This window comes from Centroberyx gerrardi, chromosome 14 (genome assembly GCF_048128805.1).
Source record: "Centroberyx gerrardi isolate f3 chromosome 14, fCenGer3.hap1.cur.20231027, whole genome shotgun sequence".
In the NCBI taxonomy this organism is placed as follows: Eukaryota; Metazoa; Chordata; class Actinopteri; order Beryciformes; family Berycidae; genus Centroberyx; species Centroberyx gerrardi.
Genome location: NC_136010.1, coordinates 25,965,174 through 25,987,762, shown reverse-complemented (window position 1 = coordinate 25,987,762; position 22,589 = coordinate 25,965,174). Strand labels below are relative to the sequence as shown.

The following is a 22,589-nucleotide window of genomic DNA, read 5'->3' as shown; positions in this document are numbered from 1 at the left end:
GGAGTTGCAAATGTTTGTGATTTCAGCTAAGAAATGACAGTCAGAATGGTCTTATCTTTTCTGCTCTGTGAACTCAGCTGAACTCACTACTGTGTAGACGCAGTAGGAGACAAGATGGACTCTGTTTGTTTTGTTTGTTTACTCTTCAAGCTTATTTGGGGAATAAATTGGTCTTAAATTTTATTTGAACTGGCATTAAAAAGTCTTAAAAAGTTATAAATTCAACTTACAGAAACCTGTAGTCACCCTGTTTATGGTTTACTCTTGTTTTCCTTCAGAAATAAAAAGGGATTTTTTTCAGTCATGAATGTTTTCATTCAGATTTTGCTCAAAATATTGTGATAATATCGACAATGAAACTTGTATTGTGTATCAAACTGAACTGTGAGCTCAATGTATCCTTAAATTCCTAGTCCTGGGTGTTCAGTTTGGATGAAGCAAAACATATCAAGTCCAGGTCTAAATGCTCCCAAGATGCACTGAAGATCTGACCCACCTCCGGAGGTGGTCCACACATAGCAATTATGGGAACAGAAATTAACTTTAGTGCACAGATTCAATCATGAAACACACAAATCAAATCAGACAGTACCATAGTGGTAAAAACAGAGGAAGTGACATGCGTGACAGTCTGTGGTTTGTGCGAAAAATCCGATTTAATATGTATACTGAATAAGCATTTTATTGTCAGGTGTAAATGAAATCCTGCCAAATCAAATGTAGACACAAGCTGGGTACGAGATGCATGTTCTAGCCAAGTGGAAATGGGTCCCTAGTGGCACTAGTGGCTGAGAGATTATGTCTCTCCTCTTGGGACTCAGGCTCTTGAAACCCCATAAGAGCTTCTTGATTGGAGACCCACTAGACATCGACCCGTAGCTTAAGACCATATCACACTATTTTGCTTTTTTTCAAACCAGCACCACCTTTTTTACATTAAAGAAAATGTGGAGCAACTACAAGGTGGACGAAAAGTCTGCTTTGTGCCACATATTGTCATGGAAGCAAACTGAGCGCCATGGGAGTTGCTTTTTCATATCAGCAACACATGATTTGTTGTGTTTTACATATGTTTATGTGCCAGACATGACCATCGAAGCATGTAGTCCCAAGCGGACCTTCTTTTTGCATTGTTAGAAGTAAAATACCGCTTGTTCTGTACATGTGAATACCCTCCTCCTTACGGCTGGACTCTGGAAGCCTCTTGGTGTCCAGGATGTTATTAACGCCATGCGAGTCCTCAAACTTGACTGAATTCTCCATCCACGCACAGATCGTATTCACCGCAGCGTCCATGTCCAGAGCAGTAATGACTTCGCACCGGTCGAAGCAGTGCTTTTTCTACCCCCAAAAAATTTAAAAAACGGCGTACGAGTGTGAACAAGCCCTAATGGGTTTGACATGCAGTGGGAAAAAGCCTGTTAGAAATGCACTGAAATGCCTTTTGGAGCGCAGGGCAACCCCGGTTTGAACCCAGTCAGACACACACAGTTCTGGCATGACATTAGAGTAAGCAAATGGATTACTAGCCGGAACTGCGCGCCTCAACTTTTCACCCGTCGAGTGACAAGTGGCAAGGTGCTGTTCACTGTTTGAGTTGGAGAGAGCAAGACAACAGCTGTATACAGATAACAAATGTTTCTGGACGTTAGTTGGTGCATTAGGACATCGTACATTTCTTTGTTTTCTTCTACAGAAAGAATTAAATGTGACCAACATTAGCTTTTTGTAAAAATTTGTACTTTTTGTAAAATTCCCTTGATTCCGATGAAAACATATATTTTGTCACTTCAGACACTTCAGACATTTACCTGTAATTTCTCCCTCATTCTTCCTTTGTCTTTTCGTTTCTCCTCGTCCGTCCATTTCCGTCTCTTTCTTTGTCTCTTTCTCCATCGCTGTCCATCTCTCTCTCTCTCTCTCTCTCTCTCTCTCCCTCTCCCTCTCCTGTCACGGCAGAGTATAGTTTTGAAGCTGGTGGAAATAGAGCGTACAGAAGGAGATAATAATCCTCCTCCAAGTCTGACAGGCTGCTTGACACGCTGTCGGCAGGGGCCTCCACGTTGTGCACCGCAAATATCTGCCCGCCACACACACACACACACACACACACACACACACTCCTTTAATCCAAGTAATGCCATGGCAGTACCTTTATACCTGGCTAGAGAGTGAAGCAGAGAACTTTATTAAGATGACATGCATGCACGCACACACGCATGCACAAACACATCTATACACACATGCACATGTACTTGGATACACACACCTACATACTTAACATATGCATTCACGTACACCCATGTTGACAGACACATACACACACATACACATGCTTACATTTGCTTACGCGTACAGCCATGTTGTCAACATGCACATACGCTGGCACACACTTGCATCTATAAACACACACACACACACACACACACACACACACACACACACACTCACACTCACACACACACCGTTTCTCCCCAGGCCCTCATAGGCTAACCAATCACAAATTAATTTACTTCAAAGCTGGGAGGAGGAGGGGGACGAATGCATTTTAATTGGGGGTTTTTTTTTTTTCTCGGCTGCTCATCCCTCTTTTTTTCCCCAACAAATTTCCCAGCATGCTAGACTGGAATACATGTCAAAGTCACTGTGTGTATGCGTGTGTGCGTGTGTGTGTGTATTCATAACACTTCTTCGCCCGTGGAACCGATGGAGCCGGGTTAACATTCTGATCAGAACCCCAGAATTATGTTTTTTTTTTTTTTCTTTTTTTAAACGGCGTATTAAAAACTCGACTTTTCTGCCGTGTTGCACTTTCTTATGGAAATGCGCGCACTCCGAGCCCCGTGTAGTCCGAGTCAAAGTTTAACGCTTTCATCCCGTGGAAAAGCTATCTGCTCAATATGCTGCGGCGAGGGCTTGTGAATATGCTTATTAGTTTAGCTTGTTAGCAATATTTCCACTGAAGCTGCACCCATCTGGAGATGAAGATATGAGCTTCATAACAAGTTAACGTTACCAAACATTGCGGAGCCGGGGCCAACGTTGCCGTCGCCTCATTATTTTGGCCGAGCAAAAAAAAATCCAAAAATGCAAGTAAAAGTTCCTTAAGGGTGGGAAGCACACCATGAGATATCTCCAATCAGCTGCAAGATTGAATTTAAGCAGCAAAGTGGCTGTCCCAGCTGTCCAGATGAGGGTGCTGCAAGACAGGAAAAAATACAAAACTAGATTTTCAGCCAGAACTTCTAACTATGTGGGGATAAATCATATAAAAAGTCTTTATTTTGGTTCTCTTTTCACCAAATTACTCTGATCTAAATAGCTTTACACATAATTCTCATCATGTCTTTTAACCTCCTACGGTGCCAGATGGGTGGGCGGGACCGCATCAGGACAATTCAGATAGTGTCAGTTAAGTTGTCAGTCATGGACAGATATATCGTATTGACGTAATTAGGCTAAAACCCACCATATGTGATGCAGGTCTGCTCTAGAGTAAAGACTGGATACCAACATGGCGTCCCATATACAGCATATACGTCTCTGGTCTATGTGCTGTAGGCTCACAGCTAATGGTAGCAGTTGTGTTAGAGCGATTAACTGACTAGGCTTTCCATTAGTGACCTGCTCGACCCTTCAGAAGCTGCGGCACAGAAGAACATAAGACACACGCACACAAAAGAACAAGATTAAAGCAGATATGAATATGGATGGAAGCATATAGGACACGCTGACGCACATCTCTCAAAGCACACACACACACACACATAGGCCTACACACCCATAGGCCGGGGTTAATATCATGACACGGCAGTAAATACCTTGTTGTTGGATGCTGTTGCCGCAGTCGGGTCAGAGCAAAAGGTTAGATGAAGTGGGAGTGCGTGTGTGTGGGTTAAAAGGCTGCTCCTTTTACAGCTGGATCAAAGAGAGACCTGCGTGTGTGTGTGTGTGTGTATGTGAGTGAGTGAGAGAGTGTTTTTTTGTGTATACCTTTGCCACCCGCCTACGCACGAGTGCATGTGGCGTCTGCAAAAATTCTGATTTTTTTGTGTTCTTTCTGTAGGTTTGTGTGCGTACGTGCTTCAGCGCACATGTGTGTGTGTTTTTGTCAGGGCATGAAGGGTAAGTGTGTGTGTTTGTAATGTTAACCCTGCGTTAACATTACAAACTGCGAGCAACTTGATGGGTCGCTCTATTCTGACTAATTGTGGGCAGGGCAGCTACAAAACATGACATTTACATCATGCAGTGCTTTTTTCTATGCCATGCACATTGATTGTGTTCCTTTTTTTCATCCTCATCCCTGTTGCAGCCAATATCACCCATTCCCTCAAAATGTCGACTTGTCCGAATAATGAGGAGAGAAGCCTTGGTAAACCACAATGATCCCGGCTCCACCTCTTTTGGCTGAAGTAGATATTGACCAGATTAACACAGCAGGGGGACTGAGCAAAGTTGGGAGAGACAGGTTGGGGGCGGATAAAGAGAGAGAGAGAGGTGGAGAGGGTCCTCGCAGAAGATACTTGAACCCTTACCTGCTCACTCATTGCTGTAGATAGGAGCGTCAGCTAAATGTCCAAATTATAGGTCAGGAAGGTTTTCATAGAGGATGACGAGGGAGGGAAGGAATCACAGTAAATTGCAAGGCTGGAGTGATGGGAGAAGAGCAAGAGAAGGAATTGTGGGAATGATGGAAGATGAGTGCAGATATTGGTTGGTAGTATCAACAGGGAGTTAAGAGAGTTACTGAAGAGGATTATGAAAGATGAAGAAAGAATGAAGACGGGGATCGTGGCAGACAGGGTTCAACCGAAATGGCTTTTTGAAGACCAATGTTACTGGTATTTTTTGATTGAAGTTGCCTATATTTTGTGCTGATATTCAATATCTTTAAGTTTGACGATTTTCAGGCCAAATACTTAAAAGTATTCAGTGTTTCCCCCCAGAATTGTATTCTTGCCAGGGGGGAAAAGCCTCTGAAACAACATTTAGACCACTGAAACTCAAACTGGTATTGAAACCCAGGATAATAATATGTTAAATTGTTGGATTAGAATCAAGTTCAATCAATAAGAGCTTCCCATAGAATATCAGTGTAGTATTGATCAATTATACAATAAATATATAATCAAACAAACTGCATCATATCCATCATGTCAGAGATGGACAACACCGACTGGTTGATATCTGATTTTTTAATAAAAGGCAAATATCCACTCAATATTTCATCAAACCAGGTCTAACCTTAGTGGCAAGTGAGTACAGATATAGTTCAGTGGTACCAACAGAGGATGATGAAGGAAGGATGAAGGTGGAAGATGAGTGCAGATAGGGGAATACCGTATATGCATGGAGGTGAAGGAGCTTTTCAAAGAGGATGAGCAAGGAAGGAAATGACAAGAGCAGAAGGAAGAGGGGGATGGTGGCAGACGAGTGCCAGTGTGACAAGTGCGAGACGAGGCAGATGCTAGCTGCTGGATCTGAAACCCGGCAAATCCCCCTTAATTCATTGGTGTCACCATGGCAACCGATGATGCCACTGCAGCCGCAGCGAATGCTGCTCGTATTCCTTTGTTTCCTTGATTTACGTGAAACTTCAGTTCACCCCGAAGCAAAATTCACGTTAATCCCACTTTATTGGACGTTTCACTGTTAGTATGATTTGTTTTTAACATCCAGCTCTGATCCTGGATTTGGTCCAGGAGCGAACCTGGGTCTTCAAACTAAAATTACCTCCTCCCACTCACATCTACAAAGAAAGTTATAGAGGTAACACTGGTTATTTATTACAAAATTTGTCCCTACTCTCATTAACCATCCTGTTCATCAATCACACCTGCAGGTTTTGCCTCTTGATGCCCTCGCAGATTAGGGCCTTTGCTCTCTGAGACTTCTGCATGTTCACAAACAGAATTTCAAAGATGATATGAATGATGAGAGTAAATTCTCCTTCAGGCACTATTGTTGGAAGAAGCCTAAAGAGAGCAGACCAGGGCTGAGTCTCAAATGTCTTCATTCCATTCGTCCTTCTTGCTTTCTTCTTCCTTCATCAAAAACGATTGGAGAAGGCCTACATGAGGGAGGCTTGGTGTCAGTATCCAGCCATTCGGGGAGGTAACCAACCATCATTTGGAAGTCCGATTTTATCCTAGAAAAATCGAATTGGCTGGTAAAGTAGTGAAAGCGGCTGGCGAATTTTGGGACTTGCTGTGGCCTGAAGGCAAAAGGTTACTTTCCTTCCCTGCTAGCAACACATGCACTCAATCACTGCTACAGTACATTACTGCTCTGGCCTTGAGGGGAATACTTTGGGAAATGTAGGTGTTGTTCTCTTTTCAGCTGTCAGAGGCCACAGGTACATGATGGAGAGACACAGGCTTTGTGTCACATTATACCTTTTCAGTATAGGATTCAATGGCTACTGTAGCAGTAATGCAGGATAGATGTATGTTCTGTGTTTTTTTTACTTGTGGTCGCGGCATTAATGACTATTCCCAAGGTAGGGAGGTTAAGTCAAGTCAAGAGGCATGATTCACACACACACACAAACACACACACACACACACACACACACACACACACACACAGGGCCTAATCCTGCCCTTAGCAGTCGAGGCAAATGAAGGTTTCTCCCCAATTTATCCCAGTTCACGCATCTCTCGCTCTCTCTTCTCACTCCTTTTGTCTCTCTTTCTTCTCCCTTACTTTCTTCTTCTGCTTCTCTTTCTTTATTCTTGTTTTACCTCCCTCCTAACTCTCCCCCTTCCCTCCCTTCCCTCCCCCCATCCCCTCCGTCCCCAGCTGGTACGGTTTGCTGGTTAAATATTTGGGGGGGATGCCGGGAGCTGGGAGGTCTAAGCCAGGAGGATCAGCGGTGGAGAGGCTGCAGTTGTTGTGGATTAGCTGCTTGTTTTATCATAATACCGCTGCCTGCCTGCCTGCCTGGGGTTTTTCGCGCTCCTCGGCCAAGCTGCGTATTCAGAAATCATGATATCTTAAAAAATGTATGAGTAATGCACCTCGTTACTGCCGAGGCTCGGGTTTGGTAGAGAGGGGCTGCTGGATTCACAAAACCTTCTTAGGGAGAAAAAAAAATACATCTCCTTGAGTTCTGCTTTTCCTTCATAAGTTCTGCATTAAGAGCGTGTTTGCAAATTGAGGCCCGGGGTCTCCGGTGCGGTTAAGGTTAGAGTTGAGTTAATGTTTAGGTTTAAAATCAACTTTTTTAGGCGAGACCCTGAAGAGCTGTGAAGCTTTGCTGAATTGACAAAAGGGGTTTATGGAGTGAGGAAGGAATGGGAAGACAAGAGGGAGAGACAGATAAAGAGATGGAGCACAGGGAAGAAATGAGCTGGTCAGAGTGCGGGGATATTCTCCATCATCTTACTTTATATTGTCTCTCTCACAAGAATGCAAACAACTCACACACAAGCCAACATTTAAAAAATGACAGACTATGAAAGCATGCACAGCATGCCCAAACACACCTGCTTGCCATAGCAAACAAAATAATGCAAATATGAAAATGAACACATAAAAAATAAACTCACAGAAATGTTGTTTGTGTTGTGTGTGTGTGTGTGTGTGTGTGTCTTTTAGAACATGGAGCGGTACAAACAAAGCAGTGAGCAGTTCCACCAAGCTGCCTCCATGACCGAAGCCAACGTGAGGTGAGATATACACACACACACACACACACACTAATTTGCAGCCAATGGTTACAAAGGTGAGGATGTATTATTCCCTTGAGCCCCTGGCACGCACACACACACATACACACACACACACACACACACACACCAGACTAATAACCAGCAGTAGATAACAATCTCCTCTTTTCCCCATTTATTTTTTTTCCCGACCAGTTAAATGCAAACATTCCCTTGAGCAAACCTGACTAATGTGATAAGTGTTTTAATTGGCTGCTTTGATTAAGCAGAGTTTAACAATACCCTATTTCCCAATCCTCGCTTCTCACCGCGGACTTGTAATGAGCCACAGCCGGGGAAAAGGTAGCTCATTACTGCCACTGCAGTCTTTAAAACGCCGAGCTATAATTCACATTAGAGACCAGGCCTCGATTCACGGCTGAATTTTGTGTCAAACCCAGTAATGGGCCTTTTCATTGATAAGTCTCATCCAATACGGCGAACTGAAGTTATTCCGGTAGATTTATGCATTTACTTCACACTTCAGAACTTTTCCCTTCTCCTCGATTTGACTTTTAAGACAGGGACCTGAATGAGGAATGCAGTCTCCGGAGGTTAGAGAAGCGGAGCTCGTGACGTGAAGAAAATTGCCGGTTCGAATCCCGAGATGTGAGAGGGGAGAGAATGAGTAATGCTCTTAACCCCCGCTTAACCCCCAACTAACCCTAACCCTGGATAAATAAATGTTAAAACAAAAAATCAAAACCATAAAACTATCATTTAAGAAACACAGGGCTGAGCGGTTGCTTCTCTTCCCCCCCCCCCCCTTTTTATCTAAAAAAAAAAAAAAAATGCCCTCCATTTTCCACAGCGAAGTAATCACCTGCTGACTACACATTCACACCCAATCCCTGCGCTTTATTCTTAAGCCTGATGATAACAGGGAGCTTTGGGCTCTGTTTGCCCCCCCCCTCTCCCCTCCCCCTACCTCCTTGTGTGCTAGCCTGGTAGTTAACACACCATTTCCATGGTTATCTGGAGTGAATGAATGCCACTATCGGCAGCCTGGGCGTATGAGAGCCCCCATTACAGTGAGATTAAAAAGCGACGCCGACGTGTTTTTTTTATCTCTGCCGATGCTGTAGACCAGGTGATCCTGCCTCTGGGGAATACTGTACTGTAATACCTCTAATCCTCTGCTGGTATGGATGGTGTGTGTGTGTGTGTGTGTGTGTGTGTGTGTGTGTGTGTGTGTGTGTGTGTGGAGGGGGAAGGGGGGGTACTCTAAACCCATGAGTGTTTTATCAGGGTAGATAAAACGATCACCGCTCAGGAAGGTAATTTACAGTACCTTCATGGTCAATTATATGCTGCTTTTACAGGTTTTAGACAGTGGATTAAGCTCCCTCTCATGCTGTAATCTAGTGGAACCCTAACCTCTGGGGAATCCAGCCGTAATACCTTAATGAATGAAGGATACGTGCCCGTGTGTGCGTGGGTATATCAGAATACGGTGTCAGAATAGAATATGGTGACAAATATGTGATGTAAATGCGTTGTGCTTCATATGGACCTGTATAGTTCAATGGCCCTACCACTGCAATTTATGAGGTTTGATTCCCTCTTGGGCCACCCATGCTTAACATGTACACACATGTGGTAACTATAAGTAACTTTGGATGGAAGCGTCTACTAGGCTTGGGCCGATATTGCGATGTTTCGTGAATATTTATCGGAAAATGTTATTGAAATTTCTAGGCTATTAATAGCCTAGAATCTGCCAAATGGCATATGTTTTCTACCAAATGGTATGATTTATGTCCGGCCTTCCTTTTGGTGTGCATATAGGCTAATAGGTGATTTATTCCTAATTGTTTTCTTGAAACACATTTTGTGTAATTAGATTTGTCTTCTTCCTAAACGACATGAGAAAACACGAGAAAAGCCAAGCCTTGTCTTTTGTTGGAGAAAATCATATTGTATAATTTATGTTGCCAACAGGTTTAATCAGCCTCATAAATGGACATATGACTTGTTTTGTACGATAAATCACACGACTCCTTGGTTTCTTTTGTAAGTACTCAAAATGGATTCATTTAAATGGGCTGACAATGGGCTAGCCCTCTACTACACAGTGGTTATGATACTTTGCCTCCAAAGTAACATGTTCATGTGCATCAATCTGTTATTTTCTGCTCTGTTACCTTGAAGTTTGAAAAACACCAGTGAAATGAATAATGCATTTCATCAATATGACGACCCTGACAACCAAAAGGCTAATCCCTCACTGAGACTAGGATTCAGTCCGGTCAGGTCAATGAACCTTCACTAAGGGTGCTCCGATCAGGATTTTTGGGACCGATTACCGATCGCTGGAAGCAGGCCGATACCGATCACTGATCACGGGGTCTATTTGAAGCCTTCTATTCATCGTGTAGCATTATTTATTTATTTAACTATTCTTAACAACATTGTATATTAAGTATTAAAATTAAGAGATGAGAAAGTATCATGACAAAAGGCCTCTCCGAGGAGCTGGAGCGGGTACAAAAGCGATGCTGCAGCATTATTGGCATTCCGTCTTCTTCTCTTCCATCCTTGAGTGAAAGGCGTGAGGAGGCCACCCTGCGTACCCTCACCAACATACTCAAGGATAGCTCATCCCCCCTGCATGTTTTTCTGCCTGCAGCCTCAACACCCACTTACTCGCTTCGTCGGCGCAGGGAATACGTAGTGCCCACGAGCAGAACCAAAAGACATGAACTCTCTTTTATTCCTCGTGCTCTTAAATTGTTTTTTAAATGACCTATTTAAATGACCTATTTATTTTAGGGTTTATGTACTTCATTTTATGCTTCTGCTTATGATGTTGATCGTTGTAATGTCTGACGCATTTCAGGATTCACTGTTTAAAAACTGTGTTTTTATGCTGTTGTACCCTGCCATGTCAAACTTTAATAAATGAAACTGAAACTGAAACTGAAACTGAAACTGATGAATTGACAACTGTTTATTGGCAGGCAACATGTGCAACATATTCCACTCTCTGTCTTAGAGACACAACTTAAACCATAGCAGCCTACGCTTGGTTATTGGGAGCAGCTTAGATCTTAACAAATATAGCTTTCCTGTGGAATAAAATAAATAAAATGTTATAAAATAAAAATTAGAATAAAAGCTAAATGTGCACAACATACCGAGTTAGAACAATAAATTTTATATAGGCCTACTGAGGCAACAAAAATCAATTCCAATAGATGGAAAACACAGGGCCTTTATCAATTTACTCCAACTTTAGAGACTATAAAAACTGCAACATAACAAAATATTTTTCAATATTAATCTGGATTGAGGGAGCAAGCATTCAGAGTCAGAGTTAAAAAATAAATATTAATGTTTTCAGTCCACTCAGTGGATACTGACTAGCACCTACAGTAGCCTATATACAGCTAATCTGCTAGTCTCGGAAACCCAGCTGTATTTCGAGTAAGGGATAATATTTCAGGACCCCTCCGCTTTTTGTCGGGGTCCTGCATCACCCTGTCGGGGTTTATTTCGCAATAATGACCCACTCGCTGTACATTATCCCGTTTATTACACGGCTACTTACTACAGAAAGCAATAATTTGACACAAAATATTGATTTAAAAATGATTTTATTGATTTAAAAATGTTATTGTTTCCGCTACAAAAAATAGTCCGTTAGAGTCTACGGTTGGAACTGCGTCCATAGCAACGTAAACTCTGTAGTGAAAACAATGATGACCCATCAAACCAGCTGGTCAACCAGTCTTTAAACATTGCCATAGCCCATACCGTGTTCCGTTTGGTGTTTATTTCATGTCTGTCTTCTTCAATTTTGTCGATTTCTGTCGTCCAGCTCTTTGTGTCTTTTAACCTCTCTTGCTTTTTCTGCGCTGTTTTCTTGTTCTCTTTTTCTTTTCTTTACTGGGGACAGTTCAACCATTAACCATGAATCGAAAGTGTCGTGCTCTCCAAATATATTAAAATTAGTATTAGAAAAAATCTTCCATGGTTTTCTGATGGAGTAACGGAAAGCTAAAGTTTTTTTGCCACAGGGTGTCGCGAATGAGCTGACGTTGTTAAATTTAAATTAACTGTTAAATTTACCGGACTTCTTTCTGCGGATTGATATGATTGGACATGGTCCTCCAGAGTCCATAGAAACGGTCTGTTATTCATAGCAGCAGTCTGCTATTCAGAAATAACAGACCGTAGAATGCCATAATTGATCAGAATCGAGTATTCAACAAAGCCGTGTAATAAATAATGTTAATAACCCTTAGTTCTTCTTTTTGGGAATTCAGCCGGTCGTCTTCTTGGCATGGAAAAAAAAATATCCCTCACGCCCGCGTGTGCAATGGGAGATGAACAGACGGGTCCGGGGAGAGAGAGAGTGAGCGATCGAGACAGAGAGCGAGAGAGAGAGAGTGAGCGAGACAGAGAGCGAGAGAGAGAGAGTGAGCGAGACAGAGAGCGAGAGAGAGCGCAACACACACACAGACAGAGAGAGAGAGAGAGCGACACGGAGAGAGAGAGCGCGAGAGACAGAGAGAGAGAGCGAGAGACAGACCGCACAAAGAGACTTCTTGTTTGGATCTCTTCCCAACTCGTCTCTCCCTAACATTTTTGCAAATTTATTGTCTTTTTCAGACACCTGGTAGAACTGCCAGACCGGTGAAGCCATTTTAGAGGCGCGTAGAGAAATTGTCTCGTGTGTTTTGCGTCATCTGATCGGCACTTCTGATCGTCCTTTATAGAGACCACCGATCAAACTATTTAGAAAGAATATCGGCCGATAGCGATCGGTGGCCGATAAGTGGTGAAATATGTTGAAATAAGGCAGATCGCTCCACTAGTATCAATTGTCAAGTAGTGTCATTTGATGTAAGAACTCCCATTACTTTTACTTCCTGGAAAACAGAGTATCTTTAATGGTGACCTCATGCTGCACTAGTACTGTAGGCGTAAACATGAATTCCAACCAATAAAGTTTTTAAAGTTTTGAACAATCCCGCCCCTCCGCCCCTCCCATCAAATAAAAATGCCTTTCTCTCCCTAACTCATATTCCATTGATTTAGACTTTTGAATGATCCCTCCCTGCGTTATGTCCCGCCCCAACATCCTGTATCAACAGGAAATACATCAAAACACGGAAGTAAAGATGCTGTTTCATGGGGTCTTTCAGACTCAAGGCTCTCTTAAGCCTGACGTTGGGGATTTGATCTTTTAAGCTTGCGTGTGTGTGTGTGTGTGTGTGTGTGTGTGTGTGTGTGTGTGTGAGACAGTCACCCGCCACATCAGCCAGGAAGAAACTGTCAGTCAGAAGCCATGGCAGCAAGGAGTGCTCTGATGAAATGGCCCAATATGAGAGACATCAGAGACATGTTTGCTGCGTAAGTGTGTGTGTGTGAGAGAGAGAGAGAGAGAGAGAGAGTTTGTAGAGAGCTACAGAGAGTGATAGAGAGAAACAGAGATATTAGAAGTTGATGGAAAGACACTTTAATCATTTTTATATTTCAAAAGCAACAGCCAGTGCCGTGTTTTTAACATTTACAAATGACAAGACTAGAGTTTAGCCACTGGATGACCGCAGTTCAGACACACAGCAGGTTTCCACAAGTTGGATGGGAAGCAGAGCGGGACTGTTTGACTCAGTCCCACAGCTGAGGAAGCCCAAGTCCTACTAAGTCTGGTTTTGGTTATAAGTTGTAAAGCTATTTGAGTAAAGTTTCTCTCAGCACAGAGCTTTATAATGAAGCTAAGATGAGCTGTGGGTGACTCTAAAAACCACCTGGCTGCACTGTGTGTGTGTGTGTGTGTGTGCTCCTGTGTTCTGTACAAGTATGTACGATTCCCCCGTGTGTATACCTGCATACATGTCTTGGCGTGTGTGTATGTGTGTGTGATGTGTTAATCCACAGTTTAATCCTCGCAGCAGAGAGGGCTTTGGCTGCCAGCGCTCCGGGAGATGAGGGACCAGAGAGCACGCGGCCAGTGTGTCATTGTCGCCTCGGTGTGTGTGTGTGTGTGTGTGTGTGTGCGTCCGTGTGTGTGTGTGCGATTGCAACCTGTAGCACTCTGAAATGTCAAACTCCATGGAGCATAACAGGACTGCTTCAGTAATCCTCCCCCTCTCTCTCCTGCTCTGTGTGCATTGCTTTCTTTATCCAGACCTTCAAAACCCTTGTCAGCACTTCACTTGTTTCCAATGCAACTGGTTTAAAGGATTTTCCTGAAATTAAAGTGACAATATCTTGAAATAAGGTGGCTCACTCCACTAGTAGCAAGATAATGACACTTATTGAAACAAGTTGATTTGCATTGGAAACAAGTGAAATTATCTCACCCCATTGGCAGATTCTTTCACTTGTTTTAAGAAAAATACATATTTTAAGACTCAATACCAGACTAAATGACTTGTTAATTTGGGTATATTTGCAGTGTGGGGAGCAGGTAGAGCTAAATCTAGCAGTATGTTTAAGAAAAAGATGTATATTTAAGATCATTGCAACATCAAAGGGTCTGGATGTTTATTTAAGATGCTTTTCACCCTGTGAAGCTAAAATCTATTGCTCAGAATTTCCAGAAGTATGCTTACTGTCTGCCTGTGTCTGTTGCCTTGCAGAATTAGCTCATAGAAAATTCTGTCCGAAAATATTTTGCAGTAGTAGATTTTGCACCATAGTGCTGGTAATCAAACTGATTCAACGTTTAACTCTGAATTGGAGCAGTGAAGCTGTAGCATTAGAATGCATAGAAAGGACACTCCCTCGTGTATTATTATATGACTCTGAAAGCCTCAGTGCTGTACCACTGCTTCTGTGGCTACAGTTTCTATAGCAGCTTTCTGTACTGTCTGCATTAGCAAAATTACCACTGTGGTAATCCTCAACAGTATCGGAGATGATTAACTGAATTTTCCAATTGATGCAATGCAGTGGAAGGCCCTTAGGCTCCTATAGATAACACAATTTAGCATAATGCCAGTTTTGGGTAATAAAATGTGTATATCCCAAATGTCTGTTTGACACACTAGAAAGTGGGAGTAGATTTGTGCGGGGTCATGCAAAATGTATGGGTTAGGGCCCACTGTTTATTGATGCTGATGTCGTCTGTGATGCTGCTGCTACGCTGCTATGTGGTTGATGTGTTTTTGATGCTGCTGCTATGTTGTTATGCTGCTGTCGTGTTTTTGATGATGTCGCTATGATTGATGTTGCGCTGTGTTGCTATTCGACGTTGTGCTATTGATGATGCTGCTGTCTCTGTGTTGATGTTGTATGTTCTATGAAACTGCAGCATGTTGTCTAAGAAAAATTTCCCTGAGGGGACAATTAAAGTATATCTTATCTTATCTAATCTTAAAGAGTAACTAAACCCCAAACCCAAATCTGTGGCCATCTGCTATTGGCTGGTCTTTGTGCCAAGTGATGTCACCCTCTATAGAGTACAACAGGTGGTGACATCAACTGGCACAAAGACCAGCCAATAGCAGATGGCCAGTCCAGTACCCTACTTTTTACCATTACGTGTCAGGCTTCACCACAAATTTGGGTTTTGGGTTTAGTTACTCTTTAAGTTGTCAGTTGAAGGGGTGAATGTAGTTATAACTACTATTTCCTTGCAAGATTTTGAAAATCGAATCTGTTTTTTACAGAAAGTGGGCCGAGGAACATTTTGAAAACTGAGATATAAAAAAAGAAAAAAAAATTGACTGTAGCTTGGCCTTTGTAGTGTTAAGAAAAATAGCCTTGTGCTCCGATTGATGATGTTTTTTGAGATAATGGAATTTGTTCTGAATGGGTTTTGGTGCGCATAAAAGCCTTTGTAAAGTTTAAATCCAACAAATCCAAGTAAAAATAAATAAATGAATAGCAAAGCTAGGCTGTATGATAAAGTGGAGTAGATGCTTCTTCGTAATGGTCCGTGGCAGCAGGCCGGTCCGGAGCCGGCCCGCACTGTAATAGAGATTGCCACGCATAACTGATGACCACTTAGCAGAGGCAGTTTGTATTCACCGACATGACAGGCTTTACCTAGCTGCGGAATTACAGCTAGAGTGAAAGAGACACGAGGGCGGAAACAGTTGTTTTTGTAGTCTGGATACATTTTGTATGTGTGTGTGTGTGTGATAGAGAGTGAGGGAGAGAGCTATCGGTTCAGAGTTGAAAGTAATAGAATGAGAGTGAGACGGAGACAGACAAGGCAGATATCCACGTCAAACAGCCCAGGCCAGTATCCGAGGCATTTTAACAAGGCCAGCTGTCTGTTACAGTAGTAGTGGAACTAGCCTTAATAGCCAGCCTTTGTCAGATCTTCCCTGCCTGTGTCAGAGGATGTCAGCCTACCAGCCTAAGGAGATCAGTCAGTGTTAAGACTGGAAGCACTGACAAGGCAAGTCCAGAGTGCAAGCTAAAAAGCACACTACCTGGCAATTGTTGCTGTGCCGTAATAGAAAAGCCAGCCGACAAAATGGTGTGTGGCTCGTTGAAGTTGGACTAGGTTAAATTTCAAACGTGCGCGTTACGCACCGCAGCGCTTTCAGCTCGTACAAAGAGCGCCTTTTCTTTTTTACCAATAGACAGTGTAACTACCCCTGGGGCCGGTTCAGGAGAGCAGCCATGTAGAAACCTGGCTTTGGATGGTCGAGGAAAAAAAGCTTAGAGCAGGTGTGTCATTGAGGTTATCAGGTGGGCTCCTCCCATCGCTTGTGTTTGGTTGAATTAGACCCACAGCACCTCCAGAGGGATCAACACCTTACCCTGTACACACACTTAGGCTTATACCTCATTTGAAAAATTACACACTATAATTTCTAATCTCACCACTGGTGTCAGCAGCAAAAGGCTCATGGGACAGCCAACCCTGCTGGCTTGAAACTCGTTACATGTGGAAACCGTAGAAAGCAACGAAGAAAGATGCGCTAAAGCTTCTTCTTCTCCTTCACCACCTTAGTCTATAGCTTACAGTCTGTAGCATCCATTGTTGTTTTAGAAGTACAATAATAGATAATAGATGGATAGTCCAAGAGAAGTGGGGATGATTGATGAGTAATATATGAGATATACAGAGGAATTAGGGAGAAGGGGGAGGAGAAAGAGAGATACTGTAGAGGTGTTGGGTGGTGTATTCAGTAGGGAGACGGTCCTTCAACTAGAAGATCCAGGCTCAAGCTCTGTGATGTCAAGCATCCTCCCTGCTTAAGTGTCCTTGAGCAAGACATTGATTCCTAGTGGCTCCAGGAGTGGCGTTTTGTAGCTGATCCTGACCTTTGACCTCCCTGAGGAGGGGGAAAAGAGAAAAGTCCCTACAGGGAGCACCAGAGATTCACCAAAAAAGGAAAACAGAGGAGGTAGCTATAAGGAGCAGAATAGAGAACAGGGATTAGTGTGTAGTTTCTAAGTTCATTGGTTTGTACATTTAATTGATAAAACAGAAATAAGAGAATTGTGCCAGTGAGAATTGTCACGATAATGAACAAATACACAACAAAATTGAATAACTGAAGCTAAAAGATCACAAAACTCAGCAAGGAGGGAAACTATATAACAACAACAAATACATGGCATGGGAAATGCAGTTAATTCAAATTGAAAGAAACAAAGAAAGAAAGGAGTATGAACGGACATGAGAGGATAAAGACAAAAGAAAGGATGTACCTGAAGAGCAATATATAGGACTTACAGGTGGATGAAGAGAGAGATAGTGGAGGGATGGATTGAGATGAATTTCCTTCAAGAAATAAGGGGCGATCTTATGAGCAATATATAGGATATAGGAGGAAAGGTTGGGGAGAGAGAGAGAGGATGTGAGATAAAGAAAAATAATAATGGTGTTTCTAGTGAAGAATATATAGGATACATGGGTGGGTCTAAGTGGTCTATTCCAGGCAGGGAATGTCCGGAATTTGATAAATTCAATGCAGAAGTCAGGGAATAGGGAATTTTGCAAATGGGTCACTTAACAGAAATGTACCAGAATGTATTTTATACCTCCTTTACTCACCCATTCACTGCATTAGATAGTGATTTTCAGCTATTTTTCCTCTGCAGCAAGTCGATCTGTGGCGGAAACCACTGTTTACCCCTTTAGAACTTTTCCGAGCTGCAAAACAACATAAAAAAAAAACCCAGGATGGAATAACACTTTTAGTTCATTGAACCACTTCGGCTCAAGTTATGCGAAGTCATGGAAAAGTCAGCGGGGCCACAGTGGGAAACCCCACCGAAAGAAAGTATCTCCAGCAATACATGATAGACAGAGGAGTGATGAAAGGGAGATGGATTGAGAGGAATTGGTCTTACCTCCTCTTCTGCGTTGTTGAGACAGAGAGAGAGAGAGTGCCGGTACGTAGAGGACCCCCACTTCCATGGGTAAGATAGGAATGGAGAGATGCGGGAGGACGAGTGAAGGAGCGTGGGGGGAGGGGAGGAGAGGAGAGGAGAAGAGGATGTGTGCCCTCAGTCAATTGAAAAGCTGTCAGGGTGCAGGTGCCTACAAGCTACAAGCAAGAGATAAGAGGGAACTGTCTGTTTTGCTGTTTTCTTTCTCACCTCTCCCAACCTCCCTCCTCTCTTGTCCACCATCTCTCTCTCTCTCCCTCTCTCTCTTTCTCTCTCTCTCTCTTTTCCCCTCCACCACTCTGGTATTAATCAAACCGGCAACGGTAATCTGGTGCGTTCAGGAATTCCAACCCTCTAACATGTCAAATGCCGTTTCCGTCCTCAACAGATAAGGTTGGCCCGGTTTACCAAGCACTCTACACATCAAGGCTCTGTAGGGTGAATGAGATTCATCCCCCACTTCTCTCTCTCTCTCCCTCTCTCTCCCTTTACACCAGGGATTAAACATTTTCTCATCCCAGGACCCACACTTGCTATGTTTCCATCCAATTTTAATCAAATTTTTTTAAATGTTGCAAAAAACTTCCAATTATGTACATTTCTGTCAGCTGGAACGTCGCTTCGTGAGAAAACACATCTTTCTGACAAGTGGAGAGTCTTTCAAGAATTGATTAGTATTGGGCAAGTTGTTATTGTGGGCTACAATGTGCATGCAACCATGACAGGCACCTTATCCATGGGAGAGACAGCGCTGTGACATTTCTGGGAGGTTGCGTAGTTTAGAGCCTTGGCTGCGACACTTCAGAAGCCACTTGTGAACTGTTGTGCGCTGAGATGGAACCATTTGTTGGGCCGATTATCCCATTTATATGACAGATGCATTTCCATCACTATCTATTGCATAATTTCTTTATCAACAAAAAGACGTAAAAAAAGACGTTTTTGCGACATTCACAAAATCTTTGCAAAATTTGTCATTGCTGTTCAGCCTTTCTAATTTGAATCATAATTCAGATTAAAAATACTTCAATGGAATCCCAGTTACTGAGTAAGTGTATTTCTCAACAACAAGCAGCCAAATGCTGGTCAATTTTGACAATGGCTGGAAAGTTGGTCCACTCTACCAGCCACTTCGGTAGATAACCAGCATACCTGCCATTTCTGTTAGTTCCATTGTTTCCATTGTAAAAATCATATTGTCCGAGAATATAATGAAAGTGGCAGGTAAAGTTTCTATCTATCAGCCTCTGTGGCTGGTGGAAGAAAAAGTTAGTTCCATTAAACACGCTCTTTGTCATGTTTTGTGGGGAGCGCATGCCTGTTAGCACCACTTTGAAATAATGCTCATCAGGATGTTTAAGCTCATTCATTCTATGAGTTGTGCATGTTCACAAATATTGCTAAGAATAAAGGGTTAACCTGTGTTTTACAGGTATGTTGTAGTTCTCATTCATTTTTGCGCTGATGTCATTAATATCTTTGTAGAAAGTTGTATGTAAGGAGTAATTAAACTCTATGCTGTTTGTAGTGAACACTTTTATGCAATATACGTTCCAATACTGTGACTGCAAAAGGCCAGATCTACATTCTGCATTATACATTTGATTTCATTTTCACATTTATTTCAGTTCCCAAAATGGTAGAAAGAAAGATGGAGGGCAAAGTATTGTCATAACAAGTCAAAGTTTGTAGTACAACACATGCACAGTGTGTAGTCTGTCACAGACAAACTTGTATTATAGCCTTCAGGTCAGTGACAATATTGTATCCTCATCATTCTTCCTCCCCTGGGGCTCTGCTTGCTGTTCCCCAGATTTAACAAGATTTTCAAATTGCTCGCCCAAAAACACGGCGGAGATACCGCTGCTTTTTAGTTGACAGGGTATAAATAAAATGGCATGTAAGACAAACATTGTTTCATATGTATAGCTAAAGCCATTAAGGAAAACCACAAAAAAAAAATCACTCCAACTCAGAGAGAGGCATGGTTTAGAGGCGATAAAAGCATCTTCCTTATCAGTCTCATAGCTTTGCCAGCCGAGGCTTTTGTAGTTGTTGTGTTTTGCGTCTTTTCCATTTTCCAATTTCTCCCCTTTCATTCCTCTCCCGCTCTTTGTCTCCGTAAGCTGGTCTGCGTGGTTCAGAAGTCTGAGGCCGCTTTGTTTGCCGCGCCTCCGCCTTCGCCGCCGGAGATTAAAAATAATGGGCAGCGTCATTAATTAAGCAACTAATCTCACTGTGTGTTTTGTCATATTTACCGCGCGCAGATGCGTAGCAAACTCCCCCAAAAATGACTTTTCCCACACACACACACACACACACACACACATAGCACACATGCCTCGACAGGCAGCCTGCTTTACCTCATTCCAGCTGAAAAACCAGGGCCTCTCTCTCTCTCTCTTTTTTTTTTGTAAGCGGCTCAGTTAATATTTCTGATTTAAGACCTCACCTTCAATTTGGCGTAGCGTTCGGACAGAGCTTTAGCTTCGCCGCGGCTGAACCAATTTTCTGCTTCAAGCCCCTTTAATAAACCACGCGGCGCTATCAGGAGGCTTTGGCTTCCCTGATGAAGGCCGTTTATTTCAAATTAAAGGACGAGTTCCTTATCTTAGCCGGGCCTCAAAAGAGCGCGCGCCAGAGAAAGATGGGGCCGCTTTGGTGTCGTCGTCTCTATGTTGTTAATGTGACGAGAGAGAGCGAGGGGGTGAGAGAGAGAGAGAGAGAGAGAGAGAGAGAAACAGAGTCGGGGAGAAGACGGAGACAAAAAGTGAGAGAGATGAAACGGAGAGAGATTAACCGTCGGAGGTGGTGTGGGAGAACAGAGCGATCTGATAGGCCGTCAGCTCTTTAAAGCGGCCCTACGATAGAACACTGATGGACGCTCCGCTCCTTCCCTTTCTCATCTTTTTATCCCTCGCTTCCTTCCTCTATTTTTTTCCCCTCTCTCCCTCACTGTGTTCCTCTTCCTCTTTAACCCCTATAACCCATGCCCAGATAAAACCAGTCATTGCATCCATGTTACTGATGGTGTGTGTGTGTGTGTGTGTGTGTGTGTGTGTGTGTGCGGGGCTGCAGATGCGCTGTAATTGAAACGCCGGGGTCGGCTCTCCTCTGTGAATCAAAGCCGAGAAGAGCCTTTAATTTGGCTTTCAATTAAACCCGGTGTTAAACGCTCCTCGGAGAGAAAGCCGAGTGTGTGTGTGCCGGGTGTGCGAGCGGTGCAGCGGAGATCGAAGCGTCGGCGTGTGTGTGCGCGCGGGTCGTTCTCGCATCCGTGTTTACGGATGGATGTGTTTGTTTGTGTGCCTTTCCATAGGCGGACATAACTTGCTTGTCTCTGCCTCAATCAATCAGAATCCATTACAGCAAGGCAAGCGGGCAATAAGCCTGTCATAGTTACCAATCACACAGATAGACAGGCAAAGACCAATTATACCACAGCCCACGCATCATATCAACTACGGCTAATTCAATCTCTCAAAGCACATTTTTCTGCCTTATTTGATCAAATCAAACGCGATTTAGGACTAATTGCGCGATTTGCTGCGAAGCACGTACTACACGCCCCTATAGGTTATGTTAAACATGTTGCAGTGGGCGTGTGGGTGTTGATTGTTTTTCATCTTTTCCATGCCTCATTTAATCAAACCTCCTTTCTAGTGGATTGGCTGTGCGTTAAGACAATTTGCGGTGCACAGGAGTTGTAGCGCGGCACGTAGAGTCTGTTAGTTTTATTTTAATGGGTTTTTTTTCCTCCTTTATTGTTCTGTTGTGCCACACAGATGCACAAATTTAGAGGGAGTAGTTAGCTGTGCCGGCGCAGCAGAGCGTAGGTGACGAGAGCGTGGACATATTCGTTTTTGCCGTTGTATACCACTACTCATTTCAATGGCTGTTGTCAACTTGGGTGTTAGGCATTTCCCACTTGTGGAGGAACAGAGAACACTGTTGTAAACACTATGCATTGTTTAATGTTGCAGCAGCTGTTCCGTCCCAAGTCTATTTTTCTCTCTATCTCTCTTCAGACACAGTAGTAGTAAAGAGCTGGTGTACCCGTTGACTTCATGATACGCTATTTCTTTTTTGGTTACAACAACAACAACAGCAATAAAAAACATCATATCCAAGCCAAAGTAATTTATGAAACTTTGATCTTGATGTCAAAATCAGCAGGTTTCACTTATTTTCTCTAGTTTTACCATAGATGTGAATGCTAAATACATATCAATTTTATCATTTTCTTTATGATGTTTTTATATGATTGTGCAATTAACTCTAGGATAGTCAAAGAACATTTTTTTTTTCTGCCCTGGTCTCTAGGCTCAGATCATAAGTTCTTGAACTACAACAAATATAAAGACCAAGAAGAGAGAAACCCTATTAGCTTCTGTTATTATTTCTCTCTCTCTCTCTCTCTCTCTCTCTCTGAATTTTGTCCTGGCAGCCCAAATCCTACCCCGTCAGTGACAGAACAACAATCAAGCTTTCCTAACATTCTTTTCCTTTCCTCCCTCCATCCCTTTGTTTCCACCCATCCCTCCCTGTATCTGTATCTCTCTTTCTTTC

At 42.9% G+C, this 22,589-nt stretch overlaps 1 protein-coding gene across 1 annotated transcript in view; it reads left to right on the top strand.

The window, feature by feature from the left end:
• Positions 1–22,589, top strand: part of LOC139923167 (MICOS complex subunit mic25a-like) — a 77,477-nt gene that overhangs the window by 30,552 nt on the left and 24,336 nt on the right. The window contains exon 6 of the mRNA XM_071913886.2: positions 7,603–7,673. Within this exon, the coding sequence (XP_071769987.1) occupies positions 7,603–7,673 (71 nt within the window). The remainder of the gene's footprint in view (positions 1–7,602; positions 7,674–22,589) is intronic.